The sequence below is a fragment of the Electrona antarctica genome (genome assembly GCF_951216825.1).
Source record: "Electrona antarctica genome assembly, chromosome: 3".
NCBI lineage: Eukaryota > Metazoa > Chordata > Actinopteri > Myctophiformes > Myctophidae > Electrona > Electrona antarctica.
The window spans coordinates 62,421,804-62,449,763 of record NC_136808.1 but is presented as its reverse complement, the minus strand read 5'-3'; the positions used below and the strand labels follow the sequence as shown (position 1 = coordinate 62,449,763).

Sequence of the window (27,960 nt, the reverse complement as noted above, 5' to 3'; positions counted from 1 at the left end):
CATGCCCAATGCAATGCCATGGTACTGTAAATACATGCCCAATGCAATGCCATGGTACTGTAAATACATGCCCAATGCAATGCCATGGTACTGTAAATACATGCCCAATGCAATGCCAAGGTACTGTAAATACAATACATGCCCAATGCAATGCCATGGTACTGTAAATACATGCCCAATGCAATGCCAAGGTACTGTAAATACAATACATGCCCAATGCAATGCCACGGTACTGTAAATACATGCCCAATGCAATGCCAAGGTACTGTAAATACAATACATGCCCAATGCAATGCCATGGTACTGTAAATACATGCCCAATGCAATGCCAAGGTACTGTAAATACATGCCCAATGCAATGCCATGGTACTGTAAATACATGCCCAATGCAATGCCAAGGTACTGTAAATACAATACATGCCCAATGCAATGCCATGGTACTGTAAATACATGCCCAATGCAATGCCAAGGTACTGTAAATACAATACATGCCCAATGCAATGCCAAGGTACTGTAAATACAATACATGCCCAATGCAATGCCAAGGTACTGTAAATACAATACATGCCCAATGCAATGCCAAGGTACTGTAAATACATGCCCAATGCAATGCCAAGGTACTGTAAATACAATACATGCCCAATGCAATGCCAAGGTACTGTAAATACATGCCCAATGCAATGCCAAGGTACTGTAAATACAATACATGCCCAATGCAATGCCATGGTACTGTAAATACAATACATGCCCAATGCAATGCCATGGTACTGTAAATACATGCCCAATGCAATGCCAAGGTACTGTAAATACAATACATGCCCAATGCAATGCCAAGGTACTGTAAATACAATACATGCCCAATGCAATGCCAAGGTACTGTAAATAAAATACATGCCCAATGCAATGCCAAGGTACTGTAAATACATGCCCAATGCAATGCCAAGGTACTGTAAATACATGCCCAATGCAATGCCAAGGTACTGTAAATACATGCCCAATGCAATGCCATGGTACTGTAAATACAATACATGCCCAATGCAATGCCAAGGTACTGTAAATACAATACATGCCCAATGCAATGCCAAGGTACTGTAAATACAATACATGCCCAATGCAATGCCATGGTACTGTAAATACAATACATGCCCAATGCAATGCCAAGGTACTGTAAATACTGTACATGCACAATGCAATGCCAAGGTACTGTAAATACAATACATGCCCAATGCAATGCCAAGGTACTGTAAATACATGCCCAATGCAATGCCAAGGTACTGTAAATACATGCCCAATGCAATGCCAAGGTACTGTAAATACTGTACATGCCCAATGCAATGCCAAGGTATGTAAATACATGCCCAATGCAATGCCACGGTACTGTAAATACATGCCCAATGCAATGCCACGGTACTGTAAATACATGCCCAATGCAATGCCATGGTACTGTAAATACAATACATGCCCAATGCAATGCCAAGGTACTGTAAATACAATACATGCCCAATGCAATGCCAAGGTACTGTAAATACAATACATGCCCAATGCAATGCCATGGTACTGTAAATACAATACATGCCCAATGCAATGCCACGGTACTGTAAATACAATACATGCCCAATGCAATGCCATGGTACTGTAAATACATCCCCAATGCAATGCCAAGGTACTGTAAATACATGCCCAATGCAATGCCAAGGTACTGTAAATACATGCCCAATGCAATGCCAAGGTACTGTAAATACTGTACATGCCCAATGCAATGCCAAGGTACTGTAAATACAATACATGCCCAATGCAATGCCAAGGTACTGTAAATACAATACATGCCCAATGCAATGCCATGGTACTGTAAATACATGCCCAATGCAATGCCAAGGTACTGTAAATACATGCCCAATGCAATGCCAAGGTACTGTAAATACATGCCCAATGCAATGCCAAGGTACTGTAAATACTGTACATGCCCAATGCAATGCCAAGGTATGTAAATACATGCCCAATGCAATGCCACGGTACTGTAAATACATGCCCAATGCAATGCCACGGTACTGTAAATACATGCCCAATGCAATGCCAAGGTACTGTAAATACAATACATGCCCAATGCTATGCCAAGGTACTGTAAATACATGCCCAATGCAATGCCATGGTACTGTAAATACATGCCCAATGCAATGCCAAGGTACTGTAAATACATGCCCAATGCAATGCCAAGGTACTGTAAATACTGTACATGCCCAATGCAATGCCAAGGTATGTAAATACATGCCCAATGCAATGCCACGGTACTGTAAATACATGCCCAATGCAATGCCAAGGTACTGTAAATACAATACATGCCCAATGCAATGCCAAGGTACTGTAAATACAATACATGCCCAATGCAATGCCAAGGTACTGTAAATACAATACATGCCCAATGCAATGCCAAGGTACTGTAAATACATGCCCAATGCAATGCCAAGGTACTGTAAATACATGCCCAATGCAATGCCACGGTACTGGACATTCCTAAAACGCGGCGCTCCCGTTATAAACAATTAAAAACATGCGATGTGTCCAGCAACCAAAGTCTAGCTGTCACGGGGCCTAACAGGGGTCAGGGGGCCTAACAGGGGTCAGGGGGCCTAACAGGGGTCAGGGGGCCTAACAGGGGTCACGGGGCATAACAGGGGTCTCCCCGACAAATGCTGAAATAACTGTGGTGGTTATGCCAATTTACTGTATGTAAAACAATACTCAAATATAAAAATGTAATTGGAATGCTGTCACCTATTCTCAGGCTATTGGGTGAGAAAAACAAAAACTTGTTAAGAAAGTTGCTGAACGAAATATCATTAGTGGTTATGATGACATTTAACATTACATATCGTTGGGTGGAAAACAAACCTCACATGTCCAAAACTGTTACTGTTCTTTAAACAAGTAGCTTTGCGCCACGTTTTGGGCTATTTTGTAGTCTATGGTTTCGAGCTTGTGTGACATCAGAATATGATCAAGTAGCTTATAGCATGTCATGTAGACAGCACAATAATTGCATTGTATGTAGTCATAGCACATCATAGTACATATGTATAGCATAGTATAGTATATATGTATAGTTAATATGTATAGTGTCATTATATAGATATGTTCTAGTTACGTTCTTAGCTTACGCATGTTTCTTGATAAATGCATTTTATATATGTGATGTATTCCCATACTTTTGTTCTTGCCTAATGTAAATCGCTCTGGATTAAGAGCGTCTGCTAAATGCCTAAATTGTAAATTGTAAATTGTAGGGTGTTAATATTATTGTTAATTAACAAACACCAAAAGTTAAAATCTGGAGATAAGAGATGTCTGCCCGACATCAACGAATGCTGTGAATCAACGTCAAACATTCCCAGACCACTGGTGGAGGAGAAAGGTTCTTGTTACATAAGAAAAGCAAGCAGAACTGGTGTTGGAGGATTGTTCCACAGTCAGCAGCGTATGTTTTCCATGTCACAACGTTTCTCTCTGTCATCACTCGCCAGGGGGATTAACATCCAACCTGGCAGCCAGATCCCTGCAGGTCTGAGGGTTCACGCTCTACCGGCAGTGTTGCCAGATTCTTGCAGAGTAATAAGCAACCAGGTCTATGACAACAGTGGACTCTCTCTCTTCCCTGTGTTTTGCCCAAGTGGACGTTGTTATCAGGTTAGGTTTAGACATAGTTTGGGTTAGGGTCATTGTAGCCATGTTGTTTGTAAGTTTATGGTTAGGGTTAAGGTTAGAGTTACCAATAGTTTCTGTGAGGTTAGGATTATTATTATTATTATTATTATATGCTTCGGACATTTGAAAGTATAGACTATTTACGAGCTCATAATGTTGTAGATCTGCTATTTTCAAAAAGGTATTGAATAAACAGTGACAATTTTTGCAAGCTGCTTTACAAAAACAAGTCCAAAGTCACTTATTAATAATAACCAGACATGGCAACACGTTTCTTTTCACTGGGTGTTATGACAATTGTGAATTCCCAGTTCACCCTCAGACGCTTACCGCGTGCTTGTGAGACACACAGGTTTTATGTCTACATGAGATGAAGTAGCTCCACTCTCAGCCATCGAGTGCATGTTTATTGATGCATCTGGAGAGACTTGATGGCAAAGCCATATTGATCATTTTAATAGCATCTATACTACACTGCTAGCTATAGGGGCATTCTTTAAGTCAATCTTTCTTAAATTGTGTTATCATTCCACGAATGAACAATGAACAAGGAAAGGCTGCTTTCATCTTTTATGCCCCAGGCAGGCAAATGGAACACACTCCAGGACTCTCTGAAACTGCTCTCCATATACATTGAGGGTGTTACAGCATGATGAAATTGAAACTGTGTGGGTTGAATTAATTTTCAAAAAGGCTAAATCGGTATTAGTGGGCACCGTCTACAGACCGCCTGACCAACATGGGTTCTATGATATACTTGAGGGGTGCTTAGCTGAGGAGGAATGTGTAGAGAAAATCCTGATTGGGGACTACAACACAGACATGCAACGTAAGGAAGCACCTGTGTTTAAGTCATTCAGTAAGTTCTGTGATCTACATAGTGTCAGTCAGCTAATTACCCAACCCACTAGAGTGTGTAATTCTACTCAAACTGTCATTGATCTCATTCTGTCCTCGGACAAATCCAGAATCTCCAAGAAAGGGGTTATTGTATGTGGGCTTAGTGATCATTTTATGATATTCTGTACCCGCAAAATACAAAAACGTAAGACCGGCTGCCACAAAACAGTCATATCAAGGGACCTCAAAACCTACTCTAGTGAGGTTTTTAACCAAGTATTGGAGAGTCTGGATTGGTCCGATGAGCTTAAAAGCACACTTGTCGAAGAAGCTTGGCTTGGCTTCAAAACCAAATTTACATCAGTACTGAACAACATGGCTCCTTTGAGAACCACGAGGGGCAAAACCCGCTCGGAACCATGGATGAATTCGGACATACTGGCTGCAATGAAAGCCAGAGACAAAAAATGCTCTGAATTTCTAAAATGCAAGTCAAAGCAAGCCAAGCGCTTCGACAGTGTTCGCCAAGCTCGTTTGAACAACCTAAATACCCAACGAATCAAGCTAAGAAACAATGTAACTGCCATGACCAAATCAGCTAAAAGTAACTTCATTAATGATAAAGCTCAGGAAAACAAAAACAATCCTCATGAGCTCTGGAAGCTACTAAACAATCAACTAGGCTATGGTCAGAAACTAAAAACCAGATTTTCAAACATAAACATCAAATCGGACAACACTCTCATCACTGACAACCTTGATGTGGCCAACTACTTGAATATCTTCTTTACAAACATAGCAACAACTCTGGTTAACAAACTGCCCTCCCACTCTGGGCTCTTTGGTGTAGAGCACATTACAACCTTCTACAGAAACCTAGGTGTTTGTAAAGACGATTTTAAACTAGTTATGGTAACAACTGATGAGGTAATTAAGAAACTGAGTGCCCTCCAACCCCACAAGGCCACAGGCCATGACAACATTCCCTCCAAATTTCTCAGAGACTCAGCCATCTCTATAGCTCCAATCATGACCCACATAGTAAACCTCTCCATCAAACAGGGACAGGTCCCCCAAGATTTCAAACTGGCCAAAGTAACCCCCTTGCACAAGAAAGGGAGTAAATTAGACCCCGGCAACTACCGCCCTATTTCTATTCTTAGTTCCATCTCGAAAGTGATGGAAAAAATAGTCTATGAACAGGTTGAAAAGTATCTTGCCACTAATAAATTATTGTACGAGTTCCAATCTGGCTTCAGAACATCCCACTCCACTGACACATGCCTTCTCTATTTGAGCGACCACATCAAACAAGAGGTGGACGCTGGCAAATACTGCGGCATGGTCATGCTGGACCTCCAAAGGGCTTTTGACACCGTGAATCACTCCATACTGGTTAACAAGCTAAAAGCAATTGGTTTCGATAGCACATCAGTGAGCTGGATGCAATCCTACCTGGAGGGGAGAGAACAGATGGTGGAAGTGAACGGAACACTGTCCCCCCCCTCCCAGTGAGCTGTGGCGTTCCACAAGGAAGCATACTAGGACCTCTACTGTTCCTAATATATGTAAACGACATGACTTCAGCTTGTGACTGCAACTTGTTCCTGTTCGCAGATGACTCAGCACTGCTGGTCTCGGACAGGGACAAACTGCAGGTTGAAAATGCCCTCAGCTCTGAACTCGGTAGAATCTGCACCTGGCTCGCTGATAACAAACTATCTTTACACCTGGGAATAACTGAATCCATTCTCTTTGGCTCTATTAGTAATCTCAGCAAGGCAAATGGCTTCTTGGTTAGAGTGGGTGACAATGTTATCACACGTAAAGATGAAATTACCTACCTAGGTTCCATCCTGGAGGCTAATCTTTCCGGTGATAAAATGGCCACCAACGTAATCAAAAAAGTCAACCATAGAACAAGATTCCTCTACAGGATCTCCTCACTGGTCAACAAAAACACCTTGAAGACCTTAACAGGAGCCCTTGTACAGGGTTTCTTTGACTATGCATGCACCTCCTGGTACCACAGCACCTCAAAGGCCCTTAAAACCAGGCTCCAGACTTCCCAAAACAAACTGGTCAGGCTCCTACTTGATCTAGCCCCCCGAACCCACCTCACCCCTGCCCACTTCGACAGGCTGGAATGGCTTAGGGTCGACGACAGAGTACAGCATCTTGCAATGGGTCTGGTCCACAAGATTCGATACACCACCAAGATACCCATGTACCTGTCTAGATACTTCCTTAATGTTAACGAAGTCCACACCCACAACACCAGAGGGAGTGCAACGAACCATGTACAACCCAGATTCGGCACAAACAAGGGACTAAATTATTTTCGCTCCTATGCCACCAAAATGTGGAACACCCTACCAACTGTCATTAAGACATGCGAATCCCTTGACTCCTTCAAAACCGCTCTCAAAGGGCACCTACGGATGGCTGCAATTCGAAACTGGCCCCCGTAAAATCTGAATCCCCCCCCACCGCCCCCCCCTTTTTCCCCTCACTGTATATATTTCTTTTCCCTTTTTACCTCCTTTATGATGAATTCCTGTTCTGTCTATAGAAGTGTCTATTTGTACGTCTCTAAATGTTTTGATGATTTGAACATGGTGGACCCTATTGGAAACAAGTGTAATGCTTAATTGGGTCGTCCACTCACAGTTAACAGCCTTTGTATTGAGTTTGTGCTTGAAATGTACTGTAATTCTGCAAACTGTTAATAAATTCTTCAATCAATCAAAAAAAACTTGAGGCTGCATTACATAAGGACTGCACATTCTTTGCGTAGCCCTTATTTATCTGCATTGTGATGTTTTTAATGCTGTTCATATAATAATCATCTATTTATTATATATTATAGTTGTGATTATGGTGTACTCAGGGTGTCCTCTCAACCGCCTTCCCTGAATAAATCAAGGTCAATAAAAGAATAATAATAAATAGAAAACTCCCCCCCGTTTCATGCAGTGGAAGCACGTTTGTCTTGTCGGAGACTTTAAGCACAGGAATGTCATTGTACTGCAGGTGGACGTGATAAGAAATAATAGCCTAGAGTCAGACCTAACATATATATATATATATATATATATATATATATATATATATATATATATATATATGATATTACTGTAGTGTGTAGATAAGTTTTTGTCATTGTATGACAATACAAATACACCTGCTTAAGGAGAATTTAACCTTAAAGGACCACTTCACCACTTTTCAACATCTCTTCATATAATTGGTCCTCACTAATGTTCATGATAAAACACCACCATTTTTTCCTACTCAGTCTGTGTCTCATAGGAGGGCTTTGGGCAGTCCGGACACCCGTCCACCAGTGACATCATCATTAGGCAGATTTTGTTTTTTTAAACAAGATTTGTTTTAAAATATATTTAGATTTGTATTATCGTGAGAACGGTGGCTTCAACTTTTGCATTGCAACTTTTCAGGAAAAGAAAGCCTGTCGTTTCTATTAGCTTGGATTCACCATCGATGATGTCACTGGTGGACGGGTTTCTGAACTGCCCACAGCCTTCCTATGAGACACAGACTGAGTAGGAAAAAATGGTGGTATTTCATGAACATTAGTTAGGACCAATTATAGGAAGAGAAGTTGAAAAGTGGTGAAGTGGTCCTTTAATTGCTTGATTCAATATTCAAAGCGCCGACCATGGTGTAGTTGACCATAGAGCACTCTGCGAGGCAGGCGGTTTGAGGGCATCCTTATTACATGGCCCAGCCACACACACACACACACACACACACACACACACACACACACACACACACACACACACACACACACACACACACACACACACGGGCGGACAGACGTGCGGACGGACAGAGTGCAAAACATACGTCTCCCCATGCCTTCGGTCTTGTGGAGACAATAAAGGGACCTGAACCCACCTTGTTGTCGGCGACCTGGACGGCGTCTATCCCCGTGTGCACGTCCAGCTGTGACAGCAGCAGACTGCGGGCCTGGGCTGAATGCAGGGTGCACTGTGGACACGGGCAGTTGTCTCTGAGCCAGGTGAACGGGTAGAGGCTCTGCCCCCCGTCCTCCCACTCCACTTCCAGCAGCCTCTCGTCGTCCAGGATCCGGGCCTGTCTCACCCCTCCGGTGGACGGGAGGGGGGCGGCCGCCTGCGTCTGCTGCCCACGAAACTGGACACATGGCGTCAGACAGGAGGGTGGTGCAGGAACGGTCGGTGCCTAAGGGTCGTTGTCACCATTGATTGATTGATTGATTGAAGTATGTATTAACAGTTTGCAGAATTACAGTACATTTCAAGCACAACTCAATAATAAAAACTGTTAACTGTGAGTGGACGAACAATAAAGCACTAGACTTGTTTACAAGAGGGTCCACCTTGTTCAATTCATCATAACATTTAGAGACATACAAATATACACTTCTATCTATATAGCCAAAAAACAGGAAATCATCTTCATAAAGGAGGTAAAAAGGGAAAAGAAAAAATATACAGTGAGGGGAAAAAGGGGTGGGTGGGGGATTCAGATTTTACGGGGGCCAGTTTCGAATTGCAGCCATCCGTAGGTGCCCTTTGAGAGCGGTTTTGAAGGAGTCAAGGGATTTGCATGTCTTAATGAACGTTGGTAGGGCGTTCCACATTTTGGTGGCATAGGAGCTAAATTAATTTAGTCCCTTGTTTGTGCCAAATCTGGGTTGCACATGGTTTGAAATAGTTGATGGTTAGTTAGGTTTCCTTCGCAAGTGATGACATGTTTTACCATTGAGCTACTAGCCTGCTTGCTCAGGGGATGAATTTAATCTTTGACCATCAGGTCAAATTCGTGTCAGATCTTGTGTCTATAGGTGAGACATGACCTTTGACACCATCTAATGCTGCACACCACAATATACACCACCATTGTATATACTGTACTAACTAGAAAGGTTAGTTGTATAACTGTGATAGGCGTACCCGTGCCCAGGGTGAGGATGGTGGTCTGCACAGGGTCTTCAGAGCCTGGCAGGTCATCACAGACCTGCTCCTCTGCAGCATGGCTGGCAGGACGCGTCTCGTCAACAATGCACTCGCCATTCTGTCTTATCTGGAGTGTTTCCTGTATAGCTTCAGCGGTGTCAGACTGTCTCCGTGAATATGAACGTATAGCAGAAAGAGAAAGACAAATGACAAAATATATAGAATTACATAAACGTCATAATCAAGATGTGATGGGCGAGTAGATTGGCTATAGCGGGTGGAATGTAGGGGTGGCCGGTATAGCGCCAATTTAAGAGTCTCTGAGATAATTTGATGAATTAATTGATTGATTGAATAATTCGATACTGTACAAAAAGTACAAAGGTTATACAATGATGTTAACACCCCAATCGCCCAGGACGAAGTTCACCGTCCTTTCTATTAGTAACACCCATCGCCCAGGATGACGTTTTATCCAAAAAGTTTATTGATATGAAAACCGATCGCATCGCTCCACAGCCTAGGAGTGCCTGTTGCGCAATCCTCGATGTTGCACAACAGTGGGATGTCATCGAAAATGTCCCCCCCCCTGTTTAGCTGACGACAACGAAAATCTTAAAACGTTAATATCTCGCGATCTAAATCATCCCGTCCAATTCTAAGAAAAAATCCTGTGTTAAGTGCCTTGCAGAGTTGAACGTAATCGATGCAAGAATACATACTTAAAGACATGCAATAACATACGAAAAAAGAAATCGTGACCACTATAGAGGGTATGCGCATGCTTAAAGTGAATGGCACATCGAGTGGCAAATCGAGTGGCAAAGCAACAGGCAAAGTGAGTTTAACATTGTTTAATGTTGTTTAATGCAATCAGATATGACTTCTCTTTTTGGATGTATGGGCTGTCAAGGCCAGAAAGTAGTTTTTTGCCACTCAGTATGCATTCCTGCATAACTTCCGGGTTTGATGATGATGTCGCGCGCATACACTCTATAGGCGCAACAAAACCATGTGTACAGAAAACATTGCGGGGGTGGGTTGGGGACCGGGGTGTCATTGACACAAGTCTTCTAGTTTGACGCTGTCTGTGTCAAGCTAGAAGACTAGGTCCAGTTGTAAATTGCAGACAGGTGCTCTTTTATGGCGGTTATTTAACCCCATGTGTGTGCTTACTATACTAGTTAATTGTGCACTGTATGTACCCTTTTCATTTTAACTGACAACTGTGTACAGCAAATAATGTTACAATGTCACATCATCAAATATATTCATTCCAATGCATGTATAGCGGCTGAGGTGACTTAATACCTCAACATATAGCTTCCTCAGCTGTTTGGATGAATAATAAAACAGATTCCTGAATAAATCTATTCATCTAATCTAATCTTATCTATCTACAAATGCACCATGCCTCTCTACGTCTGTACGTACGTGTGTACGGCTAACTCAAGAACCGTTCGCCCCACCGACTTCAAATTCGACACACGCGTTCCACACCCCCACAGGGAGTGCAGTGCCCGGTGTCGGGTCTGTCGGACCCACGGTTGCCACAAAAGACCTCTGCCCGGGCTCTGGACAGGGCCCCTGCCCAGGGTCAATACTGTATATGGAGCTGGCCTGTTCCGACATTAAAAGGTGGTTGCACACTGGGCGCGTTTTTCAGAAAACCGATGGAGAAACGCTGCTAGAAATCCAAAAAACGCGCTCGGTGTGTGGGGACCTTAACACTCCATAATTTACACAATTTACAATTTAGGCAGACACTCTTAAACCAGAGCGATTTACATTAGGCAAAAACAAAAACATGGAAATACATCATAGGCCTATACATAAAAAAGTAGTTATCGTGAATCATACGTAAGCTAAGAACATAACAGTGGAATATAATGAAACTATGCAGTATATAGTGCTATATGTCTACATAGAATGCTATCGAAGTCTACATAAGATGCTATCTCCATATCATTCATATATATGCATATCTCCATATATGGGCATAAAAGGGACACCGACAGATGGGTGGACCGGGTGGTACTCTGACACGGATACATTACGGACTCAGGCACCAGTCTAGTAACTTTAAATTGTAGGGTAGGTCTATAATGAATGGGGCTTCATAGGGTAGGTCTATAATGAATGGGGCTTCATAGGGTAGGCTACTATAATGAATGGGGCTTCTGAATCTGTAGCAACAGCATGCAAGACAAATATCCCCCAGTGATTATGCTCAATTATATACTGCAGATTAAAGCAATTTTGCTTGCATGTAGCCAGGGTTCGAATCATAAACAATGGTTATCTGAACTTAGGTTCATAGCCAATTTATACTTCCCCATGGGGACATAGGCCTATATTATTGTGTTAATGTTATGCTGATGAATTGAATACATAATTGGAAACAGCCTAACAGGACATTGTTTTGTGTTAATCCTTTCATCTTTAATGTCGTAGCACGTGCTACATTCCTGACCATAATAAAGAGCTAGTGAGAGAACATAGCTTTAGCTTATATCCAATTCAATGTGTTATTGTTGTTACTCCAGATACCGTTAAACCAACACACACACACATTGAAGTGAACGATAGATTGCCACGGAACAAAACGCGCGCAGATTCACGTTACAGATGAAACAATTCGCGTCAGAAACAACGCCGGTGCACTATTTGTTGTTTATTTGTGTAACTATGGCAATAAGCCGGCTATATAGCTGTCTGTCTACATGTTGTCACATGTGTGTGCCTGATCCTCGCTATAAACTACCAAACTAGATCTCTCTTCTTTCCCAACAACCTTATGTTGACAATCACCATATATTAAAGCCAATGCAGTTATTTTCGTGCCGATCAAAACACAAAAAAACACAAAACAGAGAACATGTAAGTCCAATTACCTCCCTGTGATGGTCTTCCTTCCGCACGTCAACAGTGTGTGTAATGTATGTCGCGCACACAAACACACACACACACACGCACACACACACGCACACACACGCTACACGCAAACTCAACCGGCTGCGCTGGATAATAACAGTGTCACAAAGTAGGTGAAAGGTCCCGGCATGTGTGTGATGTGATGACATAACCACACACTGACCAGCGTGGATGAACTTTGATACACTTCCCCTGATGTTGGAACGAATGACTTCAACACGTTTCATTACCACGTGACCGGATGAGAACCGTCTAGACGCGGCGCGGAAACATTGTAACACATTCATTCGTATAGCGTTTTTAATTCACTCGGATCTGATGAACTCCCATGTTTATTTTAGGCTGCTGCAGCTCAGTGAGAACACATGCTGCCCCACATTTCCTAAATGGCAATAAACGGGCATGTCACATGATGTCAATGTGTGTATAGCCTATTCAGTGTTGTTTTGGCTCTATAGGCTTATAGCAGCATGCATGTGGGTGGGGGACACAGTCTAGTGGAATCTGCCACATCATCATTTCAATAAACATGCCCTACTTTTGTAGGAACACGAAGTGACGAATACATCTACTTTTATTCAATCTGTTATCATTTCTTCTTGAACGGTTGTGGACTTGTTGTGGTGCATTGCTTGGATGCTTGGACACAATCAGAAGCAGGTGAATTGCCAAGCGTTGAGTTTAGTGTGGGGTTTTGTTATGCACATTATTACACAGTCAATATGTGTAACACAATTTCCATTGTAGGAAACTGCTTTATGTCTTGTATTTTGTCTTATTGACAATTCTTATCAGGGGTCATCAACATGTCCGTACACTTAGTATGTCTGCTATTTTTTAACATCTTTTATATAGCCATGGTAACACATTTTGCTGGGGACCCCCTGGAACCCCTCCAAGGACCCCTAGGGGTCCCCGGACCACACTTCGAGAACCAAAGACCTATATCATGTCCATATCCAGTAGCTGAGAGTGAGAGGTGTTAATGAAATGGGCTACTTTTGTACTTCACACCTATAAAATCGATGAGGTAAACTAGACAGGTGCATGGGGTAATGCATGTGTCCACGACCATGTGCTAAAACTGTCAGACTGATCCATTTTAAGCTTACTGTGTCACAGGTGTTAAAAAAGAGGGTGATTGTTTACTTTTTTTCTTTCTTTTTTACGCCCCTAGTCCCTAATGCTTTGGCTCCAAAACGAATAGCCCAATATAGACTCTAACTTGAAATGATTTAAATTCTGAACATGTCTCTATAGGGCTTAGACATAATGTTCAGTTTAAATCATTTCAAGTTAGAGTCTATTTTTAAATTGTATACTATACTGTCACGTTGCATTGTAGGCCTACAATTTTGTTAAAATATCTTGAATTCAATATTTCATTTTTTCCACAGACAGACATTATAGAAAGTAAGTAAGTAAGTAAGTAGCCTTGCCGAGCCATGAGGCCCATAGGGCAGGAGCCTATCTCCTGTTTCTGTAGCGTGAGGCAGCTTGATGTACAAGTACACCCCCTGGAAATGATGCTAGTATGTCGCAGGGACTGACCCCCAATCCAACCCTTGATGCTGAGTGTCAAGCAGGGAGGCACTGGGTCCCATTTTTAGAGTCTTTGGTATGACCCGGCCGGGGATCGAACCCCGACCTCCCAGTCTCAGGGCGGACACTCTAACCACAAGGCTACTGAGCTGGTTATTATAGAAAGTAATATATATATTTATTTATTTTACCAGAAATACATAATAAACTCATAATGTACCATAGTGTCTATGCCAATTAATGTGCTGCACATTTAAAAAAAATAGTTATTGAAAAAAAGAAGTCAATTTACTTAGACAAGAAAACCTCAAGACCACCAGGTGGTCATTAAATGTGGTGTGGTGAAAGTCTATTCCATATTTGGTATTTCAATAATTGGGTCAGTACAAAAATCAGTGCTTCCATCGCATATTACAATGAGCAAAGGGACATTTAGGTGCAGAGGTGAGTGTGTGCGTGTCCTATATGGTTATTATAGAGATTGCTGGTTTTCAGAGGACTGTTACTTGACGTCAGGAGGAGATTCAAGTTCTACCAGTTCTATACTGTACATACCGGACCAAAAACCTAAACTATTTACTTTGATAATGTATAGCTTCGATAGTTGTGACATCTTGATGAGACATCTTATCATGATGAGAAAATATTCACCTTGCATAGTGGAAAAGGAAGATAAGAGTCAAAACCACCATGTACAGTACCTGTACATTCATGATAATTCATAGATAATGGTCATGACAGCATGTAAAGGAATTAATCTGTCACATCTAGTTTAATGCAAGGGCTCCTAACTTTGACTGATCAAAGTTCACCTCTGAAGGTGAACAAAGTTCTAAGCCGAGATTGTGGACGCCCAAACTGTGTTGGGTCAAGGGTTTACACGGATTATGATTGTGGAGTGTTATTGCGACCGAAGGTCGCAATAACACTCCACACTATGGAATTGTTTTTTGTCCGTCAGTCACTCAAAATCCCCATACATGGGGAAAGCCCCCATATATTGTGCCCAGGTCTCGTGACATCACTATGACATCATCAGGGATGATAGTAATTCAGGGATCATAAATGCGACCTACTGTCGCAATTAAGCCCATATATGGAGATCCCTGATGTCAACAATATTGGTATTGGATATATGTCAGAACCTGTTCTGAAATTCCCCATCCATCCATCCTTCCTCTTCGATGTCTCCCTTTTGACTGATACCTGTCCATTTAAACTCTAGACGGGCCTGCCCCGAAGTTATTAGTGCAGCCACGCCCGGCAGCCAGCGAAAACTAGAGTTTTCAAGAGGCCCGAACATTAACATGAACAATATATAGTTATATATTGATACACTTTGAAACACTTTCTCTCAATGGTGAAAACCTTTTTCAGCAAGCTTTACTCGTCCAGTTCTACCCTCCTTTGCTTTTGTAGCAAATACAATCCTTCTCAACAGAACTGTTTTTGATCTTTTCCTGCACCATTTTCCGAAGTAAATAATAAATAAAATGGGCCACAGACATAGACAGTCTTGCCACGCCACGGACATGCTTGTGTCCGTATAAGCTCACATCTCGTCACTTCATGCCGCACTGATGAAGGCTCTATTGACATGATGTAAAGGTCCAATAAAAGAGAAAAAACTCACTCTGCCACTGTGTGCGACCCAGTACCTTCATGGATGGTGCTGAAAGCTTTATTTTTTATATTTGGACAAAGGCGCTAGATATCGTTGCTGTCAGGAAACAATCTCTTATCTCCATATTCTAACCTTTGTGGGGTTTTTTTGTCAATGAATGCTTACTGATCAGATTGCAGCGTCACACTGACGTATCAGCAGATCCACAAGCTTGAAGCGTGGCGCAAAGTGACACATTTTGAGCTTGTAGATCAGATACTTTTGTATTTGAATCTTGGAAAGTAAAAGTGTTGGATATGTGAGGTTTCCATCTGATGGACGATATTTAATAGTATTACTGTAATATATTAGACACACTTGACCTCCACCCTGCAGTAGCTGTGACCTCCACCCTGCAGTAGCTGTGACCTCCACCCTGCAGTAGCTGTGACCTCCACCCTGCAGTAGCTGTGACCTCCACCCTGCAGTAGCTGTGACCTCCACCCTGCAGTAGCTGTGACCTCCACCCTGCAGTAGCTGTGACCTCCACCCTGCAGTAGCTGTGACCTCCACCCTGCAGTAGCTGTGACCTCCACCCTGCAGTAGCTGTGACCTCCACCCTGCAGTAGCTGTGACCTCCACCCTGCAGTAGCTGTGACCTCCACCCTGCAGTAGCTGTGACCTCCACCCTGCAGTAGCTGTGACCTCCACCCTGCAGTAGCTGTGACCTCCACCCTGCAGTAGCTGTGACCTCCACCCTGCAGTAGCTGTGACCTCCACCCTGCAGTAGCTGTGACCTCCACCCTGCAGTAGCTGTGACCTCCACCCTGCAGTAGCTGTGACCTCCACCCTGCAGTAGCTGTGACCTCCACCCTGCAGTAGCTGTGACCTCCACCCTGCAGTAGCTGTGACCTCCACCCTGCAGTAGCTGTGACCTCCACCCTGCAGTAGCTGTGACCTCCACCCTGCAGTAGCTGTGACCTCCACCCTGCAGTAGCTGTGACCTCCACCCTGCAGTAGCTGTGACCTCCACCCTGCAGTAGCTGTGACCTCCACCCTGCAGTAGCTGTGCTGAATCATATCTGATTAATTCCAGTAGCTGTTGTAAGCAGCATGTGTAGAGATATAGTTGTGACGCCATGCGCTCCACTTTATCAAAGATCCTGCAGGCCCAAACAAAGGCCCAATCTTTGGCCTTATCACCCGATCGTATGTCCAGAACACAGCCTGTTCCTGCCCTGGCCTTTGTTTATCTATGACTCACGTATTCCCTCATGCATCTACCTCTGCCTCTCGTTGTTGTCGCCTGTCTACATTGTCTTATGTTGTTGTCGCCTGTCTACATTGTCTTATGTTGTTGTCGCCTGTCTACATTGTCTTATGTTGTTGTCGCCTGTCTACATTGTCTTATGACTACGGATGGAAATGAGCATCCTTTTCTAAATCCGGTGTATTTACATTACATCATATGAGATGTGGATATTAGCCATTACTATGTGCTGTCCCATCCAAATAAACAAATAAAGCAAACTATAAAGCAAATGTATACGTATCTTGTTGCTGTTGGGCAGAAACATCCATATTTAAACGTACTTTCTTTTCTCCATAAAGTAATAAATGATCATACTACAGCGTCACAGAAAAGCATCCAAAGTATCTACAAGCTCAAAACGTGACTTGAAGCAACACGTTTGTAGATCTTGTAGATCTGCTTCTTTTGATCATTTTGAATTTGAATCCTGAAAAGTAATAGTTTGGTTTCCACCCAACAGTGAAAAACTTCAGAACATGTCGTGGGGACCCTGCCTGGTGTCATCTTGTTCTCTGAGCTCACTGCTCGCCTACAGTAGGCTTTCCAAGGACGCGGCTCGCTTTCCTAAATTAGTGATCTAAAAAAAAAAGAAGAGTTGATTTGTACAAAATTCCCCGTTTGTATCACCATTTGAATTACTCTCCGTTGTCTGCTTCACTTTATGGCGTGTTTTTGAAATGTTTTCATTTACTGTAGATGAAATGTTAACTCCATTTGAAAATGTTCAGAAACATACTATGGGAGTGCTACTTGGTGATTAACATCACAAAAGTATAACCGGTATGCTGAAATGAAAAATCAGTCTAATTTTGGTGGCCATCTTGAAATAAATGGCCGCCATCTTTGATTTTCAAGGGGCTTGGTTTCTTAAGTCGACCTTCAAAGATGATTTGTACCAAATTTCACGTATCACCATGTGAATAATTCTCCCAAAATATGCCTGTTATCTGCTGTACTACACCACCATTAATTAACCAATTAAAGCCTAGCATCACCACCATTAACCACTTAAACCCTAGCCTCGGTCCCAGGCTTACTTTTCTGCGAAAAGAAGAGCCTGGTCACAACGTAAGGCAGAGAAGCTATCGGCGGACGTATCCTCCGGAATATCCGCCAGATGTATTTCCCCCGGATACGATATTTTCCCGACCAATCACAACACTTGTTTCATTCGCGGAGAATGTAAACTGATTTGTAAAGCATCAACGTCATTTCCTTGGGCGATACTTCCGCTAAAATCCTGCAACTTCTGCTGATAGTCTTTTCAGCGTAGGTCTTGCCCAAACCCTAGCATCCCTTGCCTTTGCTGGGCATGTCATAATAGGCGGGAATTCGGCAAAAATAAAGCCAATCTACAAGCAACCCATTTTGAGCTGGTAGATCGGCTATTTTAACCCAAATAGATTTGGTGTAGGAGGGAACAAAGGAAGGGGCCACGTTTAGACCCCTGTGAGTCCAAGGGTCATTGAATTATAGTATACTAGACCTGTGCCCGTTGGCCACCAGTCTACTTGGGAACAATGCAAGTTGGGAACCTAGTATGAAATACCAGTTGTCATAGCAACCGTCTGTCCGTGTCCCTTTTGTGTCCATAATGGAGATGTCTGAAGAGTGCACTGCAAACTGACTGTGAAAAGTGTCTGAAGAGTGCACTGCAAACTGACTGTGAAAAGTGTCTGAAGAGTGCACTGCAAACTGACTGTGAAAAGTGGACTGGTTAAGTAATCAAATGGCAGGTGTGGGGTTGCCACAGCAATCAATTGGCTGAGGCAGAGGCTGGGAATTCTACAGGTGAGGGGACTTATAGGCTCATTACTGTAGGTCCACTGGCAGAGCCCTGTACCAGAGCCTTTTGTGGTAGTTCTGACCGACTCGACACCGGGCACTCTACTCCCTGTGGTGGCGTGGAACACGTGTGTAAAATGTTGGTGGGTCGAACGGTTCGCGAGTTACGTGCGGATTACAGACATATGTACAGAGAATACCCATTTAGGACTGAGGCCGATTACAGACATATGTACAGAGAATACCCATTTAGGACTGAGGCCGATTCTAAAAACACCTAAATACTGAACTAAGTTTTCTGAAAATGTTCTAATATTAATTCCAAAATTGTCATGCTGCTAATATTCTGTAGCCTACACAGCAACAACAACTCAACCCTTCCAGGTCCATATTTGTGTCACTGTCACTGTCAGACCACTAACTGTGTACCTCTAATGTGCAAAACAAGGACATGTATTTGCTACAGCAGTTTCAACCCTGTGGTAGCCACTGTGTATAAGTGGATATGGCCACATTTAGCTCAAGCAGTGTTTTTCGTCCAAAACTAATGCTTGGAATGGATTCAGAATCATGAAAACCCCCTAGTTTGACACATCACATGCTACTTAAAGCATAAGGACATTTTTAACATTTTGCCCTAGTTGTCAATGGTGGCCATATGGATTTTCCCACTGTGTCGCCGGCTTGGGCGCCCTAGCTAAATCATTAGAGCATGCCCTGGGCTACATCTGTGCAAAGTTTGGCGCTTTTAGACGAATTAGCGCAAAAATATCCCTATGCTCCTCAACTATAACGTTGTACCTTGGCAGTTAACACCAAGGTGTGTTTTCCAACATGTAAACATTGTTTTTCAAGGAACTACCATATGCAGTTTTGATCTACAAGCTCACACCATGTTGACACACAGCCACACAAGTAAATAAACCTGATTTATGATTATGAATCAGCCTTTGACATATAGCTGTTGTTGAAGTATTGTTAACCTGTTCAAAACAAACAGCACCAACTTTTCTCAGTTTCTCATGAAAAAGCAGCACGCATTGCAGGCATCAATTACTGTGTACACACACGACAGTTCAGGGCGTCGTTAAACACTTTGAAATGTTGAAACATGGTGACAGGTGCTGCGTGCTTTGAACTGACATCACAGCTTAATATGCTTAACACGCCACAAAGAACATGCTGTTGAACAAGAACACTCCAGTTCAAACACAAACACTTTTATTTGACAAGACAGAGACCATCTGTTCTGAAGAGCGTCACAAAAAGTTTAGCGTTTGACTTTTTAAGTCCACGTAATGCTGCCTGCAGTCTTTCTCTGACAAAGTATAACTTGTCCATATACCGTATCTTTGCAAAGATAAACAAGAATAAGATACGTTTGCTCTATTTTTAAAAACATGATTTTTAAACAATGAATACATATTAACGTGTTCTGTAATAAAGATATCAACACTCACAGTATTTATTTCAATAATACACTTTACATCGCCCCCTAGATTTCGTACATTGCCTGTGTGCACAATAGCACCATAAGTCGTTTATTTAAGCCCAGCGGTTCCCATGGCCCACCCATTAAGTGGTGGGCCATGTACGTTTTCAGATCATGTGTATTTTCAATCGATTTGTACCGGCTTGGATCAATGGAAGTAACGTTAGTAAACGTTAAGTTCCTGTATTTATATGTATCACAATTTTGCTGCGTTCACACTGGCAGCTACAAAGATACAAGCTACCATTAGTTTTCAATGGAAGCAAGCCAGCGACATGAAGATATAAAAATAATATATATCTGATGTTTGTAGCTACAAAGCTACAAATAAGTTCAGCTGGTTTCAACTTCAGTTATACAGATACAAAGCTACAAAAACACTGTGTAGCTTTGTATCTGCCAGCGTGAACAATTTCTTCAAGGTTTTAAAGAATAAGAAAATACCATGACATTTTCTTTGACATTAAATTATTCATATTAATGTTATATTATCATTCAATCTTTAGTGTTTTACCAGTTATTTATAGGGGCCCACTCGCAACATCCCCACGGCCCGGCAGTGGGCTCCGGCCCACAGGTTGGAGATCGCTGTGATTAGTCTTTTTATTTAAACATCACAATCTTTAACATTGAAAATAAAAACATCAAAGGATTGTGCAAAGTTAGCTGGCCTAGACGTAGCACTTGCAAAACTGAGGGAAAAATAATCTTCTGTAAACATTCCTTGAGTTCCTAAAAAACATTCTTATTTGGTAGACATGCCAGAAAAGACTGTAGCCTCTAGAGTCTAGATAACACCTTTTGAATGATATAATAGACCAGATCCATGGAGTGGTGGACGGACAGTAACAAAAGTACACTTACTTCAGTACTGTACTTAGTTAGGTACAGTTTGTGAACTCTACTTGAGAATATCGCTGCTCAAACCTCTAATCTCCATATTCTACGTTGTTGTAGCCTGGCTCCATGGCCCCTGAATCGCTAGTCTGTTGTAGCCTGGCTCCATGGCCCCTGAATCGCTAGTCTGTTGTAGCCTGGCTCCATGGCTCCTGGCTCCATGGCCATTGCTCCATGGGTCCTGGCTCCATGGCCATGGCTCCTGGCTCCATGGCTCCTGGCTCCATGGAGCCATGGAAACATGGCTCCTGGCTCCATGGCCATGGCTCCATGGCTCCTGGCTCCATGGAGCCAGGAGCCATGGAGCCAGGAGCCAGGAGCCATGGAGCCATGGCTCCATGGCCCCTGGATCGCTAGTCTCGCATTTGAAACAAAATGAAAATTCAGGCTGAGTGTCAGAGGGTAACGTTTCTGTGTTTTTCCATAAATTAATGCCCTACTTGATCGTACTACAGCATCACACAAAAGCATCAAAAGTAGAAAACCCACAAGCTCAAAATGTGTCACGAAGCAACGCTTTTGAGCTTGTTGATCTGCTACTTTTGCTACTTTTTTATTATTATTGAATCCTGAAAAGTAACAGTTTTGGACATATGAGGTAGGCAAATATTGTACTTTAGAATAGACTCCACTACATTTACCACACTAGTTACACCATGTGTAGCACCATGCAATTCACCAGTGATCTATACGTTATTATTATACACCAGTGATCTATAATAAACCGTCATTTTGAAGTAGTCTAAGACAGTGGTTCTCAGACACAGTAGGATTTTTCCTCTACATTTTGAAAGTAGCTATAAAATAGGGCTCAAGTGGTTAAACTGGTCCTCGGTTTGACGGGGATCCCACGGAACCCAGGGACCCCTCGGGGGTCTCCGGACCCCACTTTGAAAATCACTGGTCTAAGCCAGGGGTTCTCAACCCGTGGGTCGCGACCCCTCGGGGGGTCGCCAAATTATTTTAGGGGGTCCCCAAATTATTTTCAAAAAAAAAAGAAAAAACAAAAAGATTTTTTTTAAATTTTATTTTCACGATTTTTCAAATAGCAGACCTACAAGCTCGTAGCGCGCCACTCGGTGGCGCGCTATGAGCTTGTAGATCTGCTATTTTTCAATAGCTAAATTATAACAATGCTTAAAACACCAAAAGGGGTTCCCGCCCAAAATGGTTTAAGGTTATTGTAGCAGTCAATTTATATTGGGGGTCGGGAGGGGGCGGGGCGGGGGTCCCGAGACATTGCCAAAGCATTTCCGGGGGTCCCCGGCCAAAAACGTTGAGAACCCCTGGTCTTAAGCCAAGGTTTTTATTCACCTTTTCATGTAACAAACCCTCGGTTTGACCCTCGACCTCCCATTTAAAATGATCTGTCCTATATGACCCTGATACCTTCTATCTATTGGGTAGAAACCTTATATGTCCAAAACTGTTTTCAGGATTCACATTTGAAAACATTAAAAGTAGCAGAAATAGCTAAAAACGTGCCGTTTTGCACCACATTTCAAGCCTGTAGATCTGCTACTTTAGATATTTTTGATACCCCAGACCCCACTTTCAAAACCTCTGGCAACATCAGCTACCAGGCCACTGCAAATGAACGTGATCAGATGTAAATTAACCACTTAAACCCTATGTGTTTGGCCGGCGTCCCTCAGGGCTCTATACTAATGTTTCTTCTATTTCCTGCTATTGTGGGGAAAGCTTTCACGGAAAATAGCCGATCGAGAAGCTCACAACGCGTTGTGTTGCGACGCATTGGGAGCTTTTCCATCAGCTTTCGCCACAATAAGGATGCTGGGGTTTAAGTGGTTAAGGCGAAGTCTATTTTCTTTTTCCCTGATAGGAGAACCCATTTTCAGCTTCAATCTGCCCCCGCGATGGACACACACACATCTAATTTTTTTTAAAAAGTTCAAAAAAAGAACATTATAAACTTGCATATTATTTTCTCAGCCCCCCATTTTTCGTGGGAGCAAACAAACAAAGCCTGGAATGATAGTATAGCCTTGATACAAGACTGTCATTAATGACTGATGATGACGTCTTGATCCAAGGCTAGAATTATCAACGCATTCTCACTCCCAAGACGTCCAACGGGTGACTTCTTGGGACGGAAGTGTGGGGGGGGGGTATGTTGACTAGGGGGATATGAGTTACGATAATGTCCCTATCGTGACATTAACTCGAACGGTGCTGAGTCGGCTGAAGTGGACTCGCCGGTGCCTCTTGTGTGGCTCAAGTCCGCTTTAGACAGCATGCTTCCGTCGTTTTAACTGTTTTGGGTTTGAGAACTGCAAATCCGCATTCCTGGACTGCACCCGGGCAAGGATACCCCCCTTCCATTCAAACGTTTGGTCACGTTTGTCCCAAGAAGTCACAGGATGCATGTCGGGTTGTGAGAGTGTGTTGGAATTATAGCTACTTTTTCTCTTTAAAACTTCATGTATTCATTCTTCAGTCGACTCAGCCTGGTGCCGTGGCTGCGGATGATGAGCGACAGCAGCTCGTGTTTGTCCTTGAGGCCCATGGAGGTGTCCAGCGTGCCCTTGAGCACGTCGCGCGTGTGCACCACCATGTTGAGGAAGTCGTCGTTCATGCGATGCTCCTCCTTCAGCTCGGTCTCCTGGCTCTGCTTGAACTTCACCTCCAGCTCCAGCAGGGACTTCTCCGAGTTGGTGAAGGCCTCGCTGATCTGGGTGGTCTCTCGTCTCAGGTATTTCCCATAGCTGTCCTCGCCGTCCAGGTCGTAGGAGATGCTCTTGCCGATGCCCTCCAGCACCCTGGCGGTATAGAGGGGTGGGACGATAAGCGTTATTATCAGGTGTTATACCAGAGGAAGCGCTAGACTGATGCCAATTGAACAGCTGTGAGAGCAAGAGCATGTTCTTATTCTCAGCAGCTGTCATGTGGAATGGGCTTCCTAAAAGTCCATGGTCTGAAAGGCCAATTTAAAATCTTAACACAAAAGATGGCATTCATAACTATGCCCGGATTGTAACATCAGTTAGAGATATACAGTATCACTTTTATATTTATATTACTGTTGTGTATTGAACCATCTTTGAAAGGATCCACATTGGAAATAAGCCTTTGAGTGTTTTTTTGTGTTCATCCTTTTGACTATTATGCACGCGTTTTTTTTTACTTACATGCGAATACGTCAGAATCCAATCAATCAAAAAAGTGTATGTCCTCCACCATACACTACTAGGATGAATCAGCTTTTGCTGGGCTGCAAATTCATTCAGTACCACTTACCACTATCCCCCAGAATAGAGATGCTGTGGGGTTCAAGTGATTTAACAAAAGTGGCATTTAAGTTTTAAGCATAGGGTAGCTTCATTATCATAATAATAATAATATCGTTAATCGCAATACCACACATGCCACAATATTCAGATATAAAAAGTGAGTAGAGCTTCTTCCATCATTGCATGTGCTATTCTCATATCGTTCCAGCCTTAGATCAAGACTATCATTGATGTATGATCGACTTTTTTTTTATACAAAAATCAATGTACAAAATCAATGTAAAATAGCAGATCTTGAATGTATAGGGTTGAAGTGGTTAATGTATGTTTTCTAAATTAAAAATTAAATTAAAATTAAATAAAAAAACGCCAAAGTAACTAGTAGGCCTGGGCCTAACTAAAGTTTTCAAATAATTGTAGTGGAGTAAAAGTACACGTTTTTGGCTCCGAGATTTAGTGGAGTAGAAGTAAAAGTACTGGAAATTGGAAATACTCAAGTAAAGTAGGCTACAAATACCTAAAAATTGTACTTATAAGTACAGTACCTAAGTAAAAGTACTTAGTTACTTTCCACCACTGCTCCCATACCTGGCGGAGTCCTCGATCTGCCGCTTGATGATGGTGAAGTCGTCTCGTATGACGGAGTCGTGGTCCTCGTCCAGACCGCATTTCCTCTCGTCGGTCATCTTGAAGAGCATCTGGCACGACTCCGGGTCGTCGTTCTCCTCGTAGTCTCCGTCCGGCACGAAGTAGTGGTGGAAGGTCCCGTTGGACATCTCAGGGTACAACGGTCCCATGAAGAACGCCGCGGAGCACCGCAGGGGCGCACAGAACGCAGCGGCGCACAGAACTAGTTTCAAGTGAACAAAAGCCATCATGATGTTGCTGTCCCCCCCAAACTCTCACACTCTCGCACGAACAAAAAACACAACCGAATAACCCTAATAATAACGAAACGCAACTATTTAATCCCAATCCAACGTGGGAAAAACAAACATTTCCAAGCACCCCGGAATGAGCTGCGATCCGTGGACGCTTTGTTGTCTGATGTTCCTCCTCTTACTAAAAGGAAGATCCCCAGGCTTTAGATCCCCCTCCTGCAAAAAGAGATAATAGTCCTTCTACGTCACGAGGTGGACGTGTTGTTTTTAGGCTATTCTTATTTCATTTGTTGCGGATTTCAATAGCCTATCCATCCATCCAGCATCGGTTTGGAAAATACTTTGTTTAGCGAAGAAGACAGTACCCACAGTCGCTCTGCCTAAAAGTCCTGCTTGCATCTGGAATCTGGATTCCTCAAGTGCCGCGCTTGGTTTTGGCTAATAATACCCCTCTCTTCTCTTCTCCTCTCCTCTCCTCTCAAATTACATCCCCCCTCCGTCACATGGAGCCTGCACTCTGCACTGGAAAGCACGTTGTTAGACCACTCACTCACTATGGTTCCCAAACCTTTTAGCTTAAAAGACTCAAAAGAAAAGAGAAATTAGTAGCCAATTTACATATACAATATACAATATACAAAGGCCTGAGCTTTGTAGAGGTGTTATTTTCTCTACTTCTTAAGCAAATGTATTTGTTGTTTTTTTAATTTGAAAATTATTAGATTTATTTAATTTAGCATGCAATACTCTTGCAATAGGCTATGCTGAAATTTGTTTGATTGTGAAAAGTTGTGAATTTAACTTCTTTAGCCTATAGGCCTAGCCTACGTGTGTGTGCGTGCGTGCGTGCGTGCGTGTGCGTGCGTGCGTGCGTGTGTGTGTGCGTGTGTGTGTGTATTGTCCGCTGTAGTCTGAAAACCCACCTCTTCAGACTCCATCTTAGCCTGTAGCATTTGCCGTAGCACTTGCCCTAGCCTTATTGACGACCTATGTAATTTAAAGATAGCATTTTATGTAGACATATCACTCTAGATAGTGTATACGCATAGTTTCATTATATAGATATTCCACTGTTGTATCACTCATGTAGTAAGTATGTTTCAACGTGGGGTCCAGGCCTCTTGACGGGGCAGATCACACTAGGGGCCATGATGCCTTGTCTTGTTTGGAGGTGTGTGTGTGTGTGTGTGTGTGTGTGTGTGTGTGTGCGCGTGTGTGTGTGTGCGTGCGGGGGAGGGGGTCTCAGCTTTCTTAGAAAGGGGGCTCCAAGGGAAAGAGGTTATAGGGAAACACTGTAGTGAACCATCCGTTGCCATGTAAACAGTGACCCCAAAGCCTACTTCTGAGGAAGAAGAAAAAAACTGTTATTGCAACCTTTTGGAGTAATGAGAGTTGGACATCTGTTAAACAAGTGTATTCATTCATTGTTAACGTTGTATTCTGGGTCTAGCTAAAGGAAATGTATAATCTTTTGCTATACTATAACATTTCAATGCAGTATCATGTGGTTTAGAATGACATTCATGGTTAAAGTAACAGCATTATTATGATGTTGTACATTTATTTGATGCAGTAAACTTAAATGATAGGCCTCTTATGCTCCAAAGGTAGGATAATGATCCATTTAATGTTTTATAAAGCTGTGGCGGTTGTATATAAATTATTACAAACATGGGAGCTCAACTCACTGTTTACCTCATTGATAAACATATAATTCCATGATGGTTGCAGACATTACATCACTGTACAAGTGTGAGCCTTTTTCTTTCTGCTTTTTAACCTCTTAAACTCTATACTATATACATTGTTACATGAAATAGCGGTCTACAAGCTCATAGCGTGTCTCAATGCAACAAGTTGTGACCTTTGCCAAATGTTCGCCTAGAACAGGAATGCCAGGTTGAAAGTGATTAACCACTGGAACCCCAAAATCTCTATTCTGAAGGGAACATTCTGCAAAAATAGCCAATCCAAAAGCTCTGAGCTTGAAGATTGGCTATTTTCGACAAAGATATTTTTGGGTTTGAAATCATGTTAAAAAGAGCATACCAAGTACAGTTGCAACTCAGGCCCGTTAAGTACTACAGTTTCATCTATAAAGCAATTATCGGTCAGCTCCATTTTTTACTGCCCATCTTACAGCCTATGATCACAGGACTGCATGCCTCAGTACCCAGAAAGGGCCTTCCCTGCTCCCTCTGCCTTAAAATGAACATCAAACAACTCTGAAACGACAGGCTTTCATTACCTTATCTGATTTCAAAGCTCAAGAGAAAGCTAATGTTAAAGAATGACATTGTTGATGTTTTGCTGTATAGTGGTGTTATATAAACGTAGGCCTACCCTATACAGTATATTAATGTTATATAAACGTAGGCCTACCCTATAGTGGTGTTATATAAACGTAGGCCTACCCTATACAGTATATTAATGTTATATAAACGTAGGCCTACCCTATACAGTATATTAATGTTATATAAACGTAGGCCTACCCTATACAGTATATTGTTATATAAACGTAGGCCTACCCTATACAGTATATTGTTATATAAACGTAGACCTACCCTATACAGTATATTGTTATATAAATGTAGGCCTACCCTATACAGTATATTGTTATATAAACGTAGGCCTACCCTATACAGTATATTAATGTTATATAAACGTAGGCCTACCCTATACAGTATATTGTTATATAAACGTAGGCCTACCCTATACAGTATATTGTTATATAAACGTAGGCCTACCCTATACAGT

The 27,960-nt window shown here is 42.5% G+C and overlaps 2 protein-coding genes across 3 annotated transcripts in view; both read right to left on the bottom strand.

Annotated features, from left to right (window-relative positions):
• Nucleotides 1–12,761, bottom strand: part of bbox1 (butyrobetaine (gamma), 2-oxoglutarate dioxygenase (gamma-butyrobetaine hydroxylase) 1) — a 72,720-nt gene extending 59,959 nt beyond the window's left edge. The window contains exons 1-3 of one of the 2 annotated variants that reach the window (XM_079497218.1): nucleotides 12,401–12,761; nucleotides 9,504–9,673; nucleotides 8,464–8,769 (exon numbers count right to left, since the gene is read on the bottom strand). In XM_079497218.1, coding sequence (XP_079353344.1) covers nucleotides 8,464–8,769; nucleotides 9,504–9,623 — 426 coding nt within the window. In that variant the 5' untranslated portion in view covers nucleotides 9,624–9,673; nucleotides 12,401–12,761. The remainder of the gene's footprint in view (nucleotides 1–8,463; nucleotides 8,770–9,503; nucleotides 9,674–12,400) is intronic. The other variant, XM_079497217.1, reaches the window with a different exon arrangement.
• Nucleotides 12,762–22,850: 10,089 nt separating this feature from the next.
• Nucleotides 22,851–25,601, bottom strand: fibinb (fin bud initiation factor b). Its single transcript, XM_079497133.1, has 3 exons — nucleotides 24,911–25,601; nucleotides 23,421–23,851; nucleotides 22,851–23,383 (listed from the first exon to the last, which is right to left on the bottom strand). Exons 1-2 carry the CDS (start codon nucleotides 25,198–25,200, stop codon nucleotides 23,503–23,505), a joined length of 639 nt encoding a protein of 212 aa, XP_079353259.1. The 5' UTR covers nucleotides 25,201–25,601; the 3' UTR covers nucleotides 22,851–23,383; nucleotides 23,421–23,502.
• Between the last annotated feature and the right edge of the window lie 2,359 nt (nucleotides 25,602–27,960).

Bases quoted from the DNA above. Each gene is read 5' to 3' on its own strand.
- fibinb (XM_079497133.1), bottom strand. From the start codon at position 25,200: ATGATGGCTTTTGTTCACTTGAAACTAGTTCTGTGCGCCGCTGCGTTC. The intron at 23,852-24,910 runs GTATGGGAGCAG...CTATACCGCCAG, and splicing joins CAGATCGAGGACTCCGCCAG to GGTGCTGGAGGGCATCGGCA.